At 65.0% G+C, this 16,289-nt stretch overlaps 1 protein-coding gene across 2 annotated transcripts; it reads right to left on the reverse strand.

Moving 5' to 3' along the window:
- Nucleotides 1-219: 219 nt before the first annotated feature.
- SMPD4 (sphingomyelin phosphodiesterase 4) lies at nt 220-15,996 on the reverse strand. 2 transcript variants are annotated; one of them, XM_043901077.1, is made up of 20 exons: nt 15,852-15,996; nt 12,936-13,019; nt 12,147-12,233; nt 11,595-11,737; nt 11,427-11,502; nt 10,860-10,968; nt 10,713-10,765; nt 10,252-10,403; nt 8,831-8,963; nt 6,894-6,965; nt 5,318-5,404; nt 3,832-3,977; nt 3,514-3,604; nt 3,250-3,350; nt 2,828-2,991; nt 2,527-2,732; nt 2,135-2,368; nt 1,889-2,020; nt 1,594-1,722; nt 220-1,476 (listed from the first exon to the last, which is right to left on the reverse strand). In XM_043901077.1, the coding sequence occupies exons 1-20, from the start codon at nt 15,924-15,926 to the stop codon at nt 1,147-1,149; spliced, it is 2,604 nt and encodes an 867-aa protein (XP_043757012.1). In that variant the 5' UTR covers nt 15,927-15,996; the 3' UTR covers nt 220-1,146. The 2 variants fall into 2 exon arrangements, with proteins under 2 accessions (XP_043757012.1, XP_043757013.1); XM_043901078.1 differs by lacking the exon at nt 5,318-5,404.
- Between the last annotated feature and the right edge of the window lie 293 nt (nt 15,997-16,289).

The raw sequence follows: 16,289 nt of genomic DNA on the forward strand, positions 1-16,289 counted from the left end.
TCTGCTTTGACTTCTGAATCCTGAGAAATGGGGGTCCCCACCCTTACAGGTGGGCCCATGTCCATCAGAGGAAGCCTCACAGGGGTGTTGTCAGGAGCCGGTGCCGTGGACATGGGACCCCCAGATATCTCAGAGGTTGGTCACAGAATTGGTGTCCGCGGGAACCGGCGGAAACTCGAACTTCCTTTGTCCACAGAACTTGACTGACGGCACCGTGGGTCTTGGGACCAAAACCAGGTTTATTCAGATCCAGGGTCAGTTACAGGTTTGGTTTTTGGTCACAGGCCCCAATGGCCACTGTTCTGAGTTTACATTAAAACACAAAGCCCAAAAAAAAAAAAAAAAAACACAAAGCCCAACACTTACAGTTTGAAAACTTAAAAAGACAGACACCAAAGGCTTTTAAAAATCTGGGTTGGCAAGTGCGCACCCCCGCCCCGTATGTCATCTGCAGGACAAAGGGCGTGGAAGGCTGTGAGGGTCTGTGAACACATGGCCTTCGTGCACGTGGAATGTTTGAACCTTCCCAAACACTGTCCAAGCACCTGCTCTGAGCGAGGACACAAACAGTGCTTCCGACCTCCTCTGGTTGTGGACTGGGCTGGGGCGGGAGCAGTGCAGCCCGCCCGCCTGCAAGGACAAGGCGTGCACACGAGGCCAGCTGGCCCGTGGCCTGGGGCCCCCTGCGCTCCCGAGCGCCTCCTCTCCTCAGATGCAGGTGTGCAGCCCGGGCTTGGCAGCAAAATTAGCTTTAAAATCCTGAACCAGAGGAGAACCACCATCTAATTTTCTCAGGACTGCCTTTTGGAGCCTGATTCTTCTTGGGAGCCAGAGGCTGGGTTCCTGTCCTGGGGTCTCACTGCCCTCCTCCGGGGTCGTTGAGGGCAGAGACTGTGAGCCCTCCGGGGAGGCCTGACTCCTGAGCTTCACCTAGTGAAGAGAAAGGCACCTCCCTGCGGGGCCTCCGGCTGAGGCAGGGAGCCCACCGCACTGCCCTGCCCCTCGAGGAGGCCCGGGCCCTGCCCAGCAGGCTCTTGTCCTGCCTGCCGGGCCGCGGGAAACCAGCCGGAGAAATAGGGAGGTGACTGAGGCGGGGCGGCGGGGCGTGGGGCGGCCTGGGAGCCCAGGGGCGGCCGGTGGCCGCGCTCAGAGCTGGTGCAGCTTGCCGCGCTCGGTCAGCAGCGTCATGGCCACGGCGTAGAGGACGTAGGCCAGCACGATGAGCAGGGCGCAGAGCAGGGGCCCCACGCAGAAGAGCGAGGCCACGGAGAAGGCCAGCAGCAGCGACAGCAGCGTCCGGTAGCTGCCCAGGAAGCGTAGGCTGAGCCGCGGGCCCCGAGCGCGGTTGGCGGCGTGGCCCCGCCCCACAGGGCTCAGCAGGCGCCGGCCCGACAGCCCGGGCTCCAAGAGGTGGTAGCGGCAAAAGCTGCCCAGGAAGTCGGCCCGCGAGCACAGCGCCACCATCTGGCCTGCGAACTGGAGCAGACGGCAGGCTCAGCGGGCGGGGGGCGGGCTGGCGGGGCCTTCCCCACACTCACCCTGCGGTTGGGGGCTGGCTGGCGGCGGCTGGCGGGAGGCCCTCCCCACACTCACCCTGCGGTTGATGGTGGAAGACAGCTGGAAGAGCGCGCGGACCAGGCTGGCGATCTCATAACTCCGGATGGGCTGCAGCTCCCAGTCACCCTGGTACTCGATGTCAAAGCGCCGCAGCCCGCTGATGATCTGGGAACAGGGCACTGAGCAACGCCGCGCCCTCACCCGGTACCGCCCCGCCCATCGTCCCGCCCCTCCGCGGTACCAGCCCCCACCCGGTACCGCCCCGCCCATCGCCCCGCCCCTCCGCGGTACCGGCCCTGCCCCTGGTGCCCGCCCCCCGCCCCGCCCTCACCTGGTAGCGACCCAGGGGCGTGAGGATGAGCCCGTCCTCGCCCACGATGCAGTCCGGGAGCTGCTTCTTCCCGTTCTCGTCCTGCGTTGTCCCCAGGGCCAGCGTCAGCTGGGCGAGCTGCGCCTCGCTGAGCTGCGGGGAGGGTCGGACGGAGGGTCACGATAGAGCACGGGGAGCGCCCCCAACCCCAACTCGTCATCACCGCAAGGGCGGGGGTGGGCGGGGCGGAGGGCGGCTGGCGCGCACCCGGAACGCCTGGCACAGGTACTCCAGCGCCTTCTCCAGGTACTCGTCCGTCTTGCGGACGCTGTCCTGCCCCATCTCGTCCAGGTCGTTGCCCGTGTAGGAGCCGTTGGTGTCCGCGGAATAGAAGCCCAGCCAGGACAGGAAGGGGCGGCCGGCCGCGCTCTCCCCGCACTGGTCCGAGAGGGACTTGGCCGTCTGCTTGGCCTGCGTGATGAGCTGCGCCAGACGCAGGACCTGTGGGCGGGCGGGGGTCAGCGGGCTCGGCTGCCTCCTGGCGCCCATACAGTGCGTGTTAACGGCTAAGGCGCACCTTCCAACAGACGCCGAGTTTGTCATCAGCAAACACTAGACTCCCCCAGCCAGACGGAGGGGCGTGCCCGCCGACCACTCACCAGCGCCCGGACCTCGGGCCCGAACATCGGGGTGTACTTGCAGTCCTGGCCCTCCAGGCTGTACACGTGACTCTTGACCTTGAAGGAGGCGTCGGTGACGGCCGGCGGCCACGACGACAGGAAGCTGCCGGTGAAGGGGGGCGCCGTGAAGAGCCGGTGCTGCCGCTGCGGGATGCCGAGCTCGGGCTCCAGGAACAGCTGCTCGCCTGGAAGGCAGGACGCCAGCCTGGCTGCAGCCCCGAGGCGCAGGCGGTCCCCCCGGGGGCCCCAGAGCGCTGGTGCCCTCTGTTTGGGGCCTCACCCCGCTGGATCATCTCGGCCAGGTTGGGCTGTGCGAAGACCTTGGCCACGCGGAACACCATGAGCGCGTTCTTGGGGCTGACGAGGTCCGTGCGCAGCGCGCGGCTCAGGAAGCCCAGGAAGAGCTTGGTGTAGACGAGCAGGTTCTCCTGCACGAAGGGCGCCCTGCGGGGGGCGAGTCAGGGCTCCTCCAGGCTCGGCCTCCCGCACCTCCAGCGGGGTGACGGGAGGGGGCAGCACAGAGGGCTGGGGGCGGGGTCCTCGCGGAAAAGGCCCTTCCCCGGGACGGGGCAGGGCGGGGCGGGCGCGGTGCAGGGCTGAGGGGCTCTGCCTGAGTGCACGTGACAGGGGACGGGGACCCCCCCCCAAAGACAGTGGGGGAGGGGATGGGGACCCCCCTTACAGCAGCTGGGGCAGGCTCACCATCTCTCCGACACACTGCGGGCCTGGCAGTCACTGCCCGGGGCCTGTCTTTCGGGCGCGTACCTCCAGGGCTGCAGGTAGCTCAACCACATCTCCAGCACCTGATGAGACGGAGGCCAGGGCTGAGGGAGGGGAGGAAGGGGGCCCCTCAGAACAGACCACCTGGCGGGGCTGAGGCTGGGAGCCCACCCAGGTGGGCAGCTGGGTTCAGGTCGGGGCTGGTGGAACGACCCCCTCCCTCTCCACGCGCGGGGCAGCACTCACAGCTCTGAAGGACGCGTCCAGGGGCCAGTGGCCAAAGCAGTGCTGCAGGAAGAGGTACAGCTTCTGCTGGACGAACCTCGGGATGGCGGCCCTGTGGGGGGCGGGGGTGTCACCCCACAGAGCCCGGGCCACCCGGCAGCCCCTTCCTGGGCACCAGGCCTCGGCCCTCCCCTGCCTGTGTGGGGAGTGGGGGGCGGGGCGCAGAGCTGAGAGGCTGGGCTCCCCTGCTTTGGTGGGGGGGGGCAGTGAGACGGGTCTCCCTGCTGCCCCTACCTCTGCGCCAGGAGGGACCAGGGGACCGCCCCCACCCACACCCACCTCTTGAACTCCTCCAGGGGGCTGGCAGCGTGCGAGTGGGCCGAAGGCGAGGCCTGCTCCGGCCGCAGGCTGTTGGCGAAGGCGTGCAGGTGCTTCAGCAGCAGCCGCACGACCAGCACGTGCTCCTCCGTGGGCATGAAGGACTCCTGGGGGCCAGGTGGGGGCGTCAGGGACACCCCGCAGGCTGCTCCACCCATGCCCAGGGGCTCCCTGCACTTGGAGTTCCGGCGGAGCTTCCGCCACAAGGACCCCCCACCCCATCCCTCGAGCTGGGCTTCCGGTCCACAAGTGTGGAAGGGTCTGAGACCAGCTGGCTGCTCCCCAGCCCACCCCCAGCCACGGGCTTGCCCGCAGTGAGCAGCGCCGAAAGGCGCGCAAAAGCCCCAGGCCCAAGGCATGGTCCTGTGGGCCGCCCCGGCGTGGAAACGGCCGCGCAGCCCCCGGCGACCCCCAGGCCGGTATCCCTTCTGCCTTGTCTACCTTTGGGTCTCTACGGGGTGCACTTGCGGCATACCAGAGGGAAGGGGATGCCGTGACGGGAATGAAAAGCTCAGGGCCCCTCCGAGCTGGCCCTGCTCCAAGAGCCCCGGGGCCTGCCCTCCGCGCATCTCAACCCCCAGCGTTCCTGGGCCTGCTCCCACCCTCGGCCAGCACCCGCACCCAGCCCGCGGGCCACCTCCTTGCTGCTCCTCAGGCACACTGCCTTCTCCAGCACCTCCGGGCCTGAGACAGTGCCCGCAGGAGCCTGTCGCTGTTGCCCACACCCTCTGCCTTCAAGACCTCCATGGGCTGGCCTCCCACTGTGGATGACCCCGCTGCTGCCTGGGAAGGCCCTCCCCCGCCCACAGCGGCCCTTCTGGAACCTTCTCTCCCTGCTCTGTGCAGGAGCCAGGCAGGAATGAAGCGTGGCATCTCATCTGTGCTCAAATTCAAGTTCAGGGCTGCAAGGTCCCACTGAGGGCAACGCGGACAGAGCCCTGACCGTAAGCGAGGCCCAAACTCCCCGGAGGTCACATTGGGGAGCAGCGAACCTCAGGAGCCTGCTGGCCCCACGCCATCCCACGGACTGCACTCCGTCCCTGGCACTCCTGCCTAAGCAGACTGTAGCCTCCACAAGGTCGCCACCCACGAGCCGCGGGGCCGCCTGTCCTCGGTCAGCCCCAGCACCAGGCCTGTGCTCCAAAGGCCGCACGGCTTCCCCCCACAAACCAGGGCTGAGCGCGCAGCACAGTGGCCCCAGGGCTGGACACCTGGGCTGGCCTAGAGCTGGGCCAGGCAGCCCGGTGACCCCAGCACAGCCAGCAGGTCCTGGCATCACTCCCGGCCACCTGGCTGCACCCCGAACCCCAGCAGGAGGGCCTGGCTCTGCTTGGAAGGGGCCTGTGCATCACCCCAGGAGGCCCCAGGCTTCACTGCTGCACAGACGTGAGCTCCGGGGCTTATGCCACGGGGCGGGGGGAGCGGACAGAACGCGCGCGGCCAGTACTTGGTGGGCGTGGAGGGCCTGGAGGCTGGGGTGGGCGGGGCTGTGGAGGGCGCTGCAGACGCTGAGCCGGTAGTGCAGGACCTCCAGCTGGGCAGAAGCCGGCGGGCGGGGAGGGAGAGAAAGAGGCAGTGAGAAGGAGCCCTGGAGCCCCAACACACACCAGCAAGAGCACGTGTCCGGGAGAGCCCGCGCCACGCAGCCGTCCCCCGTGCTGGGGCAGAGGAAGGCCCGAGGGTCCCCGGGGCTCCGCGGTCCGCCCGCCCCCCACGCCGCAGCAGCTCATGTGTCTGTGGCCCAGGAACGAAACGCAAACGTGAGAAGCCGATTCTAGACCGAGGCCTCTCGCCCAGAGCAATTGACGGGACTTCCTGGGCTGTTTGGAAGAGAAATTCCTCGGCACATAACGTGATCAACGCCCGGTCAAATCCCAGGTGTTGGGACACGCGTGGCTGGTTCCCACAGAGGCTCCAGGTGGCACCTGCCCACCAGGCCCGCCCTGGACTCCCTCATGACCAGCCCCCACCTCGCCAGGACCGCAGACAACCTCCGGTCAGGCCCACGGCCGGGGCCCCTGACAGGCTGGCCGTGGCCACACACACCCAGAGGCCTGGATCCTGGCGGGGGCAGCGAGGCTGGCCCACTGTCTGCCCCCGCCCCGGGCCCCTGCCTACCCACTGCGGCAGTCAGAGCCGCTCGCACATGGCCTGCCCGCGTGCTGGGTGCCATGCTTCACCCAGGGACATGCCAGACGCCGGGAGATGGCCTGGCCACACGCTCAGCAAGGAGCTGGGGAGCCTGGGGACCCCAGGGACCCCGCGGGCCCACAGCCTGTAGGAGCTCCAAAACAGTGACTCCAGGGCCCCCTGTAGCCGGCTTTCCACACAACCTGCCTCCTCACGTGTTATTTTCCTGCCCCAACAGACAGCAAAGGGCAGAAGGTTTCTGGGTAACTGCCGGGACCTTCGCAGTCACCAGGAGGAGGGCTAGGCCCCCGAGGTGACCGGCGGCCTGGAGCCATGTCTAAGACTGAGGCGGGCAGGTTCTTGGGCCGGGCGCTCGGCACCGGGCAGAAGTGGGTGGGGCGGGGCGGGGCGGGCGGTGTTCGGGAGGCCCAGGGTGGAGCCCGGCCCTGCTCGGCCCTCCCACACCTGGGGTGTCCTGCAGAGCAAACCCCTGGGATGGCAGAGGCCGTGGGCCCCCAGCCCCAAGGATGCCGGGAGGACCATGCCTGCAGCAAGGGCGGGGTCTATGGTGGTGAGCCCATCCCGACTAGCCCGGGGGCCACAGTGGGGGTCATGGACCCCAGGCCTCCGCACACCATGAGCGGCCAGGCAAGGGAGGGGCCAGCAGACCCCGGCCGCCCCTGGAGGCCCACCTGTGCACTCGAAGGACACGCGGCGGGGCCGCCAAGACGGGCGGGGAGCAGCCGGGGTGCCCGGGGAGGGCGGGTGCAAGCCCGGCACACAGCACAAGCCACCCGCTGCCCAGCGCCCGGGGAGGCCAGCCTACAGCCAGCTCTGAGGCCGAAATGCAGCGCACGCAGCGGCAGGAGAAGAGGATGGCAGCAGCCACATACCTTGGCGTGAGGGGACTGCATCTTTTGGTACATCTCCAGAGAGTAATGATGGAGCCACATTTCCACGAACACCTGCAAGAGAGCGCGGGCGGGTCAACAGGTCCCGGCGAGGGCTCCGGACCGCTCGGCGGCGGAACGAGCAGGCTTTCCACCGAGGCTGCTGGGAAGACAGGACCCAGCTGCACACGGACGCAGTCAGACCCTCACTCAACACCGTAAACGAAAAACAACTCACCGTGGATCGAAGACCTAGAACAGGAGGTAAAATTGTAAAATCAGCACTTCACAACGCTGGACCTGACAGTGACTTCCTACGTGTGACTCCAACAGCTCAGGCAACAAACGGAAATACTGGACAGCACAAAAATTAAAAGCTTTGGTGGGACTTCCTTGGGGCCCTGTGGTTAAGAACCCACCTGCCAATGTGAGGGACAGGCTCAATCCCTGGTCCGGGAAGGTCCCACACACTGCGGGGCACCTGAGCCACAGCACTGAGCCCGTGCGCCTAGAGCCGGCTCCCCCGCGAGAGAAGCCAGGGCAGCAACAGGCCCGCGCACCACAGCCAGACAATGGCCCCGCGGACACCAGAGAAAACCCGCCCAGCACCGAGGACCCAGCACAGCCAAGTAAGGAAGACTTCAGTAAACTGACTTAAAAAACTATCTTTTGTGCATCAAAAGATACAATGCATAGAGTAAAACAGCAGCTCACAGAACAGGGCAAAGACTCGCCAACCGTGTTTCTGAGGAAGGATTAACACCCAGCCTACACAGAGATCGCTGAGAACTCAGTCACAACAAAAATGTCAGCTCAAAACCAGGCAAAGGACTCAAGGAGACACTTCTCCAAAGACACACACGTGGCCAATGAGGACAAGAAAGGTGGAACAGGCCGCTCACCACGACTAGGACACCGCAGTCAAAGCCCAGGGCACAGCGAGCGTCCCAAGGACACAGAGAAACCGGAGCCCGCGCCCCGCCGAGGGTGACAAGAAATGGCTCCCCCACCGTGGACAACAGCGCAGCAGGGCCTCAGAAACCCCGCAGAGGGCAAGGCTCAGGAGGACAATCCCAGCAGCCAAGACCAGAAGCGGCCCACGTGCCCGTCAGAGGGCTGACACACGACACGGGACCACACGCGCAGCAGGACTGCGCGCGGCTTCAGCGGGCAGGGCGCTCACCCGCCACGCAGACGAGCCCGCGGCACCGCTGAGGGAAGCGCAGTCAGTGAGTCACAGAGGCGCCGCCGACGCCCCCCGACAGAGGCACGGGGTGGGGGGGTCCGTCACGGAACCAAGCGGGACGTGGGTGCAGGGCTGGCGGCACGTGGAGGGGCTGCTGTCTGATGACAGACGCTGGGTCTCACGGATGGAAGGTTCTGGAAACTTGTTACGACACTGCAAACACTCTAACACTACGTGACTATTGCCTTAAAACATTTCAGACTTACGTTCTATGTTATGTGTATTTTACCACGGTTCCAAAAAACCGCAGAACCCCATCCCAGCCACACTCCAGGTTCTGAACAAGCCGGCTGTGGTAACGCCCGCAGCCCTGGAGTCCAGCCACAGAGCCAGCAGGCTCTCCGGGGACGGCTCAGGGGACAGGCGCGGGGCTGCCTGCCACCCACGCGGGGGAGGGACAGGCCTGCTGACTAAGGGGAGGCCCTGTGCCTCAGTGCCCGAGACACGCTGGTGGCCGGGGAGGGTGAGCCCAGCCACGAAACGGAGGGGCTGCAGAGCCATCGCGTCGCCAGGAGAGAAAGACTAAAGCTCCACGGACGGAGCCCGGGGGAAACACTACCAGTGACACCGGTGACCGGGGGCAAGCGCCTTCCCGTCTGTAACACGCCCCCTGCAGGCGCAGCCTCTCAGCCCTGCCCGCAGGGCGGGCAGCGCCCGGCACCAGACTGGCTCCCGCAGACGGGCCCGCACTCACCTGGAGCAGCGTCTCCGACCGCCAGATCTCATGGGAGGCGGGGTCCGCGTTCACCGACGTCTGGTGGGAGACATGCCGCTTCAAGAGGCTGGTGTGGTGCAGGCCGTAGGAGGCAAAGGGCACGGCCGGTGTCCTGGGGACAGACAGACAGACACAGAGAGTGTCGGGACGGCTGCAGGGGGGGACGGGCCACCCGGGACGGCAGGGGCAGGTCCAGCCAAGCTGCCGTGTGTGAACACAGGGGAGGAGGCTGCCTTCAGGGCTGGCCCAAGGAGTGAGGGGGGAAGACCGGAGGAGTGTCAGCTGGCACTGCTCGTCCACAACAGGCTCGGCCGAGGACTGCAAGGGACGCAGATGCTGCCCATTAGGTCCCCCAGGTTCGTTACCTGAGACCCAGGCACTTATCCACCTTCCCCGGAGGAGGGCCGCGTCATCCCTCAGCCAGGCCAGCGTCTGACCGTGGGGTACACCTGAGGGGCAAGGGCGCGGTGCACACCGCCATTGGGGTTGGGACCCTCCGGACGACGGAGAGACAGCTGCGAGCGGGAGGCAGGAGGCTGCTAAAGCCCAAGGGGCGTGTGGGGCTGGGCTGGTGGGCCCCACTCTGCAGGAAGGTCGAAGAGACCACAGGTTTCTGAAAACACTCATGAGTTAAGACGTGATAGCCACATGTCTGTAACTTTGTTCAAACAGCTCAAGAAAACACACAGATTAGCAGAATAAGACAACTCGGAAATCAGGCAGGTGAAGGGCCTGTGAAAGTTCCGTTACATGTAGCAACTTTTTAAGCCTGAAATCATACCTTAGAAGGAGCGAGCCAAATCCGGCCCAGAAGTCCACCTGGCAGCTGAAGCCTCTCTGGGGGGGTGAATGCCCCTCCAGCCCCCGCTCCGCGCCCCCTACTTGTCCTGTCCCGTCCTCGGGGGCCCTGCCACTCAAGTGCCGGGTGACCCAGCACGTGCCAGAGGGTGGGGGCTCTGCAGGAGACAGCCTGCAGCCTCCAGGGAAGGAGGTGGGCTGGCGAGGCCCAGGGCTCTGCCCCAGCACCCGGCTCACAGAGGCCGCAGCCCAGCGCCCCCGTCCTCCACAGCCGGGACTGTCGGCCATCCCCAGCTCCAAGTCCCTTGCCAGCTGCTCTCGGCCCAGCCTGGGCTCGGGTGCCTTGTGGGGAGAGGGTGGCCACACGCAAAACACGGCCCAGGCCCTTTACCGAGGCCAAAGAACCTGCCACTTGAGGGAAGACCCCCCCAGCCCTCCAGCCCGCACCAGGGCAGCTGGGTCGCAGAGCCTCAGGCCGCAGACAAAGCTGAGCGCCCTGCAGGGCACCACCGCCGTCCCGAGGGCAACGCTCTGCCAGGAGAAAGGGCCACCCGCACCTGGCGGTGCGTGCGGGCACCTCGGGCCCTGGCTGGGAGCCTCACCTGGGAGCTGGCGCGGGGCTGGGCCCCCCTGGGCTGGAGGAGAGCGGGGGTAGCACGCTGCCTTCCGTGGGCAGGAACCAGGCCAGGTACCTGTCCACCAGGATGAAGTAGGCGCAGTCGGAGGTGCGGACGTGGAGGGCCCCAGGGGGCGGCTGGAAGCAGAGCCCCGTGAGCGTGGCTGCGGACCCCACCCCCGGGGGCTGACCCTGCCCCCGAGGGTCCCAACCACCCAGGGCGGGGCCCTCCCTGCCCCTGCCCAGAAGGCACCCCCTGCAGGAAGCCCCCCAGACCAGCACTTGGGGCGCCCGGCCGCCCCAGCCCGTCACCCTGGCTCAGTGAGGGTGGCCTGAAGGGCAAAGGCTGCGGGCGCAAGGGGGAACAGGAGGCGGCCAGCCCAGCCTGCCTGGACAGGAGCCCTGGGCACCCCCGCCCCACCCCCAGGGGGCTTCAGCCCTCCTTACCTTCTGAGTGATGAGGCTCAAAGCAAAGAAGAACATGTAGTACTCGAAGGGATCTGAAGGCCGCGTCAGGGGACAAACAGCAGGGCGCCCCCCCCCCCCCCCCCCCCCGTGCTGGCTGCCTCCCCACCCACGGCCGACAAAGGATACTGAGGGCCAGGTACAGGCCGAGGCCCCCGGCGGGCGGCAGCTGCACCTTGTTGTGGTACAGGGGGCTGTCGGGGAGCACGCGCTCCTGGATAGATGCCTTCACGGGCCCCTGCAGACACGGGGCAGCCTGAGGAGGCTGTGGCGGAGCCCGCCCCGACCCCAGCGGGGGACTGTGCTCTCCCCTGCCTGTCACGCGCTCTCCCCGCGTCCCCACCAGGTCCGCTGCAGCAGGGCGCATCTTGGCCCAGCCAGGCATGCGATGGATCCCATCTGCTGTGCTTCTGAGCCCCGTGAGCTAGCCTGCCTTTAACTCGCCCCACAAAATTGCAGACTCAGTAAAACAAAGCCTCTAGGCACGTGCCCTGCCACTCAGCCGGAGGCCACTGGGCCTTCCCACCGGCAGGGTTCAGATCACCTCTGGGAAAGAAGGAACTGGTGAAGTTTCAATGGGTGATGCCTCCTGGGCCAGACACCAGGGTGCTCTGGCCACTGTCCCAACCCTTCGGGCCCCTGTCCGCTGCCAGCACCATGGCCATGAGCCCACCTTCACCGCCGTGGCTTACTTACGGGCAGGTAGGAGACAGGAAAATCAAACTTATAGTCTTCGGCCTGAAGTTTATACACCAGTTTCATCATCGGGCCTCTGAACGTGAACGACAATAACAGGGAAGTGAATGGCAAACCAGACGGGACTCCCCGAGAACGCCCGGCCCCGCGTGGGCGAAGACGACCTACCCAGGGTCCAGGAACTCCAAGGCGACGCTGTGCTCCACGGGGCTCACGCGGCCCTGCAGGCAGCGCAGGTTCCAGCCGGGCAGGATGCCGTCCAGGCTGCCGAAAATGCTCTCGACCAGCCACGGGAAGACAGCATGCAGCTCCTGCAGTGGCATGGGCGCTCAGAGCAGGTTCTCCAGGGGACCTGCCCGCCTCCCAGCCGGGCCTGCGCCCAGGACCTGCTGCCCCGTCTTGGGCAGCCATGGTGACGTGGCTGCTGCATGTCTGGCTCAACCAGGCACGGCCGACCTCTGTGCTAGACACGGCATGGGCAGGTGTGGGGAGGGGCGCCCGTGTGACAACTATAACCGCCTCCAGACACTGCCAACAGCCCCGTGGGCCCACAGCTGAGAAACCCCAACCTACGTGCTCTCATTTACACGCCACTGACCTGAGTCACACCCCGAGTCAGGCCTCCGCAGGCAGCGCTCGGAGGTGGGAGAGGGGCTTATAGACCCTCCTCTGGGAGCATGTGGGACATACCCCCATAGAAAACAGACAGCACAGCCTTACCTTTGCTGGAAAATCCTCGATGACTTTAACTAAGTCTTGGCAGCGCTGTGCAAAAGGCTTGTTTATAGAGTCAGCTTTCAGGCTGGCCTAGGAGACAGAGCCAACCAGAACATGGTGAGCACCCTGCTGGAAGTCAGACCGGAAGTCCAAGTGACAGGCGGGAGTCAGACACGGAAGGCTCGCATCATCCCGAGCAGAGAAAAGAAGGGCCCTGTGCGCACGGATGAAGGTCAGCAGGCAAGACAAGGCTTCACCCAGGGAATGCAAGGCCCTGGCCATCTCCATGAGGGTGCGGCCCACAGCGTCTCTGTCAGATGCAAGACTCCGCTGTGCAGGCTGGGGCTGGATCTGCTGGCTTTCGGGGGGCACCAGGAAGACCCTCCGCCCAGAGCCACGTCCACAGGAAAGTGCAGGCCTGGCGCCCCAGCAGAGCAGGGACCTTCCGGTTTTCACCAATGGCAGTTAAGGTCATTAGAACACCTCGCTTTCGTGTAAGGATTTAGGAGACTTGAAGACAGAGGTGTCCATTCTCCTCCCTTGCCCCTCCCCCAGCCAGGGAGACCGGGGAACTGACATTTCTATGACCTCTTCTTGTAAATGAGAAAACTGGGGCTCAGTGGCTGCATAAAAACCCAGCACACACCAGAAGAGGGCAGACTCGAGCCTGAGGATCCTAACAGGAGCCCGCGCTTTCCAGCACATCACCCCAAAAAGCACGCGCTGCAGCTCTCCAGTCCCCCTGCTACGAAGTCCTGTCCCGTGGGCCCTCGGCGGGCAGCGGACACTTACCAGCAGGAAGCTGGGCTGCTGCAGGTGGGGGAACGCCATGGCAGCCTGCCTCGCAGGGTCCGGAGCGACCGTCTTAGGGGACCACTGCAGACAGAGATGGAATCTCAACAACAAGGCATCGCAGCACTTCACAAAGCGCAACCCAGGCCCACGTTCTGCACAAGTGCTGCGCACGTGCAGGCCACCGGCAGCCACAGAGCCAGGACCGCGGGGGAGCCTGTGGTAAAGCGGCGCACCCGCCCCGCACCGGGCCTACTTCCAGCGGCTCGCCATCCGCGCCTCACTTACTCCTCAGGGCCAGGCAGGAAGGGTTCTAAGGAAGCCCTGCCAGAGTCCCCGCTCTGGTTGTTCAAACGCTCTTTGAAAGGGGTTTTACAGACTGAAGTCTCAAGCGTTAAAACCGTAAGATTCAGAGGAGTCCTGGCAAACAGGCAGCAAGGAAATGGGGGCCTTGGTTCCAACCTGCGAAAAGCCAGACCTACTGGCAACCTGCGTAACCCTAGAAGCAGGTTCCTCCTGCGCCCCAGATGAGAGCAGAGCCAGTCAGCACCTTGAGGTCAGCCTTGAGACGCCCTCCGCTGAGAGCCAGCCAGGCCCTGTGTCTTCACACACAACCATGAGGTGCCAATGAGTGCAGTTTTAAGCTGCAAAGCCTGCTGAACAAGAACAGAAGGCGCATCCTCACGACGACCGGTGGTACGAGGTCAGTGCTGAGGGAAACGGAGGCGCAGACAGGACTCAGACCCACACGCCTCCTCACCGCTCTCTAGAGAAAGGCGGGCGCACTGCCTCTGTCCTACTTGCGCCCTCTGAGGAAGGAGCAGGGAGGGGACGAGCACGCTTCACCAGCAGAGCCTCTGAACAGCCACTAGAAAATCAGGGGCAGCTCTCCAGACTCCCACTCCCTGTGCCTGCGGGGCAGAACCCGAAAACACCCAGACTGAGCAGAGTCAGAGCCTCTGCGGCCCTTGACCGCTCTCCTGGCACAGCTCTGCCCACAGCCAAGGAACAACGCTGAGGGGGCAGCTGCCAGGCAGACTACGTGGATGGAGAGGCTGGGTGGGCATCTCTGCCCCTAGACATTACGAACACCTCCCTGTGAGACCAAGGGTGCTGGACACCTCCATCCCCAGCAGATGTCCCCCACCCCTGTCTGTAGAAAACCTGAAGTCTGCCCGGCCCCCCCACAGCACAAAACAGCCAGAACAAGCAGCTGATGGTCAGGAAACTCTGATGCACACTTCTGAGTTGTTTATAGACGCTACAACTGCCAGCAGAGGAAAAGAGCCAGCTGCGCGATGACCGGACCGCAGCCGCGACATAAGGCGCTCCATCCGCAGCCAGCGGTTCTGAGAACCGGCCTTGAGACGGGGGACCGATGCTGCTCTTCATGATAACCTGTCTCTGCGGCCATCAAAGTAATTGTAGCTTGCTCTGCCCGTATATGTAAACAGGCTAAAACTGTCAGCAAGAAGATGCTACAGAGTCACGCCCACACCTTCCACTCAAAGAATGCCGTGCCCTATGTCCACAGGAAGAAGTTTCAGAAGACAGGCTTTTGCCCCCAGTCCCACAGAAATGGAGTATTGGCCGGGGGATCTGTAAGCAGGTCCTTCACCCTTTCCTGTCTGCCAATTTCTGTCCTGCTCAAACCCCTTGTAGAAATGAGGTGACCTGGTGGCATTTAACCTAACTCCTGACTCAGGGTCTACTGAATGCCCACAAAACCCTGCCTAACTTGTTGATTCTTTTCCTAGATTAAAAAAAAAGGTAGGAATGAAAAAGAATGACCAGCTCTCTGCCCCCAGGATCCCTCCTGGCAATCCTGCAGATTAGCAGGCAAGACAACACCTGAAGAACGACCAGGAGGAGACCGCCAGCCTGGACGAGACGGAAGGTGACGCAGAGCCTGACGTCCTGCCGCAATGACTCTGAGATTCTTTCCCCTTATCCCTTTAAAATCTGTCACTGTGGCGCATAATCTTCAGAGTCGGCTCTGGAATACCGGTCTGGCTGCTCCAGCTTTCTGATTAAAACAACCTTTCTTTTCTCTTGACACTTGCCTTTGGAGTACCAGCTATCGAGCTGTGAATAGTCAAATCTTGGGTCCAGCAACACTGAGTCTGCTCAACTCCTAATTAAACTAAACATTCGTTTCAGTTTTAAGGATGACTTAAAATGCTCCAGTCCTGAACCAAGCGGTCCAGAGAACACCGCGCACTACTCAGAAACGATCAAAGCGGCATAAAACCCTGTACTGCGGGCCAAGGGCAGAGCTTCAGAGATGAGGAGGTGAAAGCTGCTCCTTCCTCGGAGAAAGTTGGTAGAGTTAGCGGCTGAGTGAGCCCGAGGCACCCAACCGGGGAATTTCGGGGAGAGGGCAGCGTCCCGGTTCTTCCGCCGCGCCGCCTGCTCTGGGCGCCCCCCTCCACTTCACCCCGCCACCTCCACACCCGCTGCCTTCAGGAGTGCCTTCCGACCCGGCTTCGGGGTCTTTCCTGGAGCCGCAGCCCTGGCGGCGCCCATCTCGTCGGGGCGTTCCTCCGGCCGCGCAACGAGCAAGCCCTCCCGTCTGCGGCTCGCCACTACCCGGCGACCCTCGGAAGCCGCGGCTCCGCAAGGCCAGCACACCCGGGGCGGGGGTGGGCGTCAGGCCGAGACCCACCCCCGCGCCCCCCACAGCGCTCGCCGGGGAGTCCCAGGCTGTCGGTCCCCCACCGCGCGCAGGAACGTTAACCCGGCGCCCGCCTGAGCGAGGCTCGTGAGGCGCGCGGGAAGGCGGCGGGAGGGCGCGGCGCGGCGCGGCACTCGACGCCCCGGTCCGATGCCCGGGGCTCGCGCGGAGCCGACTTCTGCAGAGGTTTGGGGCGGCCGCCGGGACACTGGTCCCGACCGCGCGCTACTCCCACCACTCACCTGAGGAACCCGCAGCGTCGCCCACTTCAGGGACGGAGGCAGCCATTCGGCGACTCGGCGCCGAAATGTCGTCATCAAGCTGCGCGCGTCGCGTCCCCCGGGCGGACGCGGTGAAAAGCGCGTGCGCAAAGCCAAGCCCCACCCCACCCCACCCCCTCCGCGGGTTTACCGGAGGCCCGCCTCGGAACGCACGCGCGCGCGCGCCCAGCGGGGGGCCTAGCGGCAAGGACAGCGCGTGCATAAGAGACGCGGCCTCGCGTTAAGGTTAGGGCCTACAGGCGCGCCCCCTATCTGGGGGCGGCGCGGAACAGCCGCGCGCCGGGCCTGGCTGGCGTTTATTCGGCGACCGCGGGGCTCTGCGTGCGGGCTTCCTGCTGAGCGCGCGCGGGAGCCCAGTCGCTAAGGGGTGGGTGCTCCGCACTCCCGCCGCCGCCCGGG

This window comes from Cervus elaphus, chromosome 5 (genome assembly GCF_910594005.1).
Source record: "Cervus elaphus chromosome 5, mCerEla1.1, whole genome shotgun sequence".
Classification (NCBI taxonomy): Eukaryota; Metazoa; Chordata; class Mammalia; order Artiodactyla; family Cervidae; genus Cervus; species Cervus elaphus.

What these genes read in the sequence shown, in the direction of transcription:
- SMPD4 (XM_043901077.1), bottom strand. Translation starts at nt 15,926, where the DNA reads ATGACGACATTTCGGCGCCGAGTCGCCGAATGGCTGCCTCCGTCCCTG. An exon ending in GGTCGGAGACGCTGCTCCAG is followed by an intron (nt 6,966 to 8,830) that starts GTGAGTGCGGGC and finishes GCTCTCTTGCAG; the next exon opens with GTGTTCGTGGAAATGTGGCT. An exon ending in GGCCGAGATGATCCAGCGGG is followed by an intron (nt 2,733 to 2,827) that starts GTGAGGCCCCAA and finishes CCTGCCTTCCAG; the next exon opens with GCGAGCAGCTGTTCCTGGAG.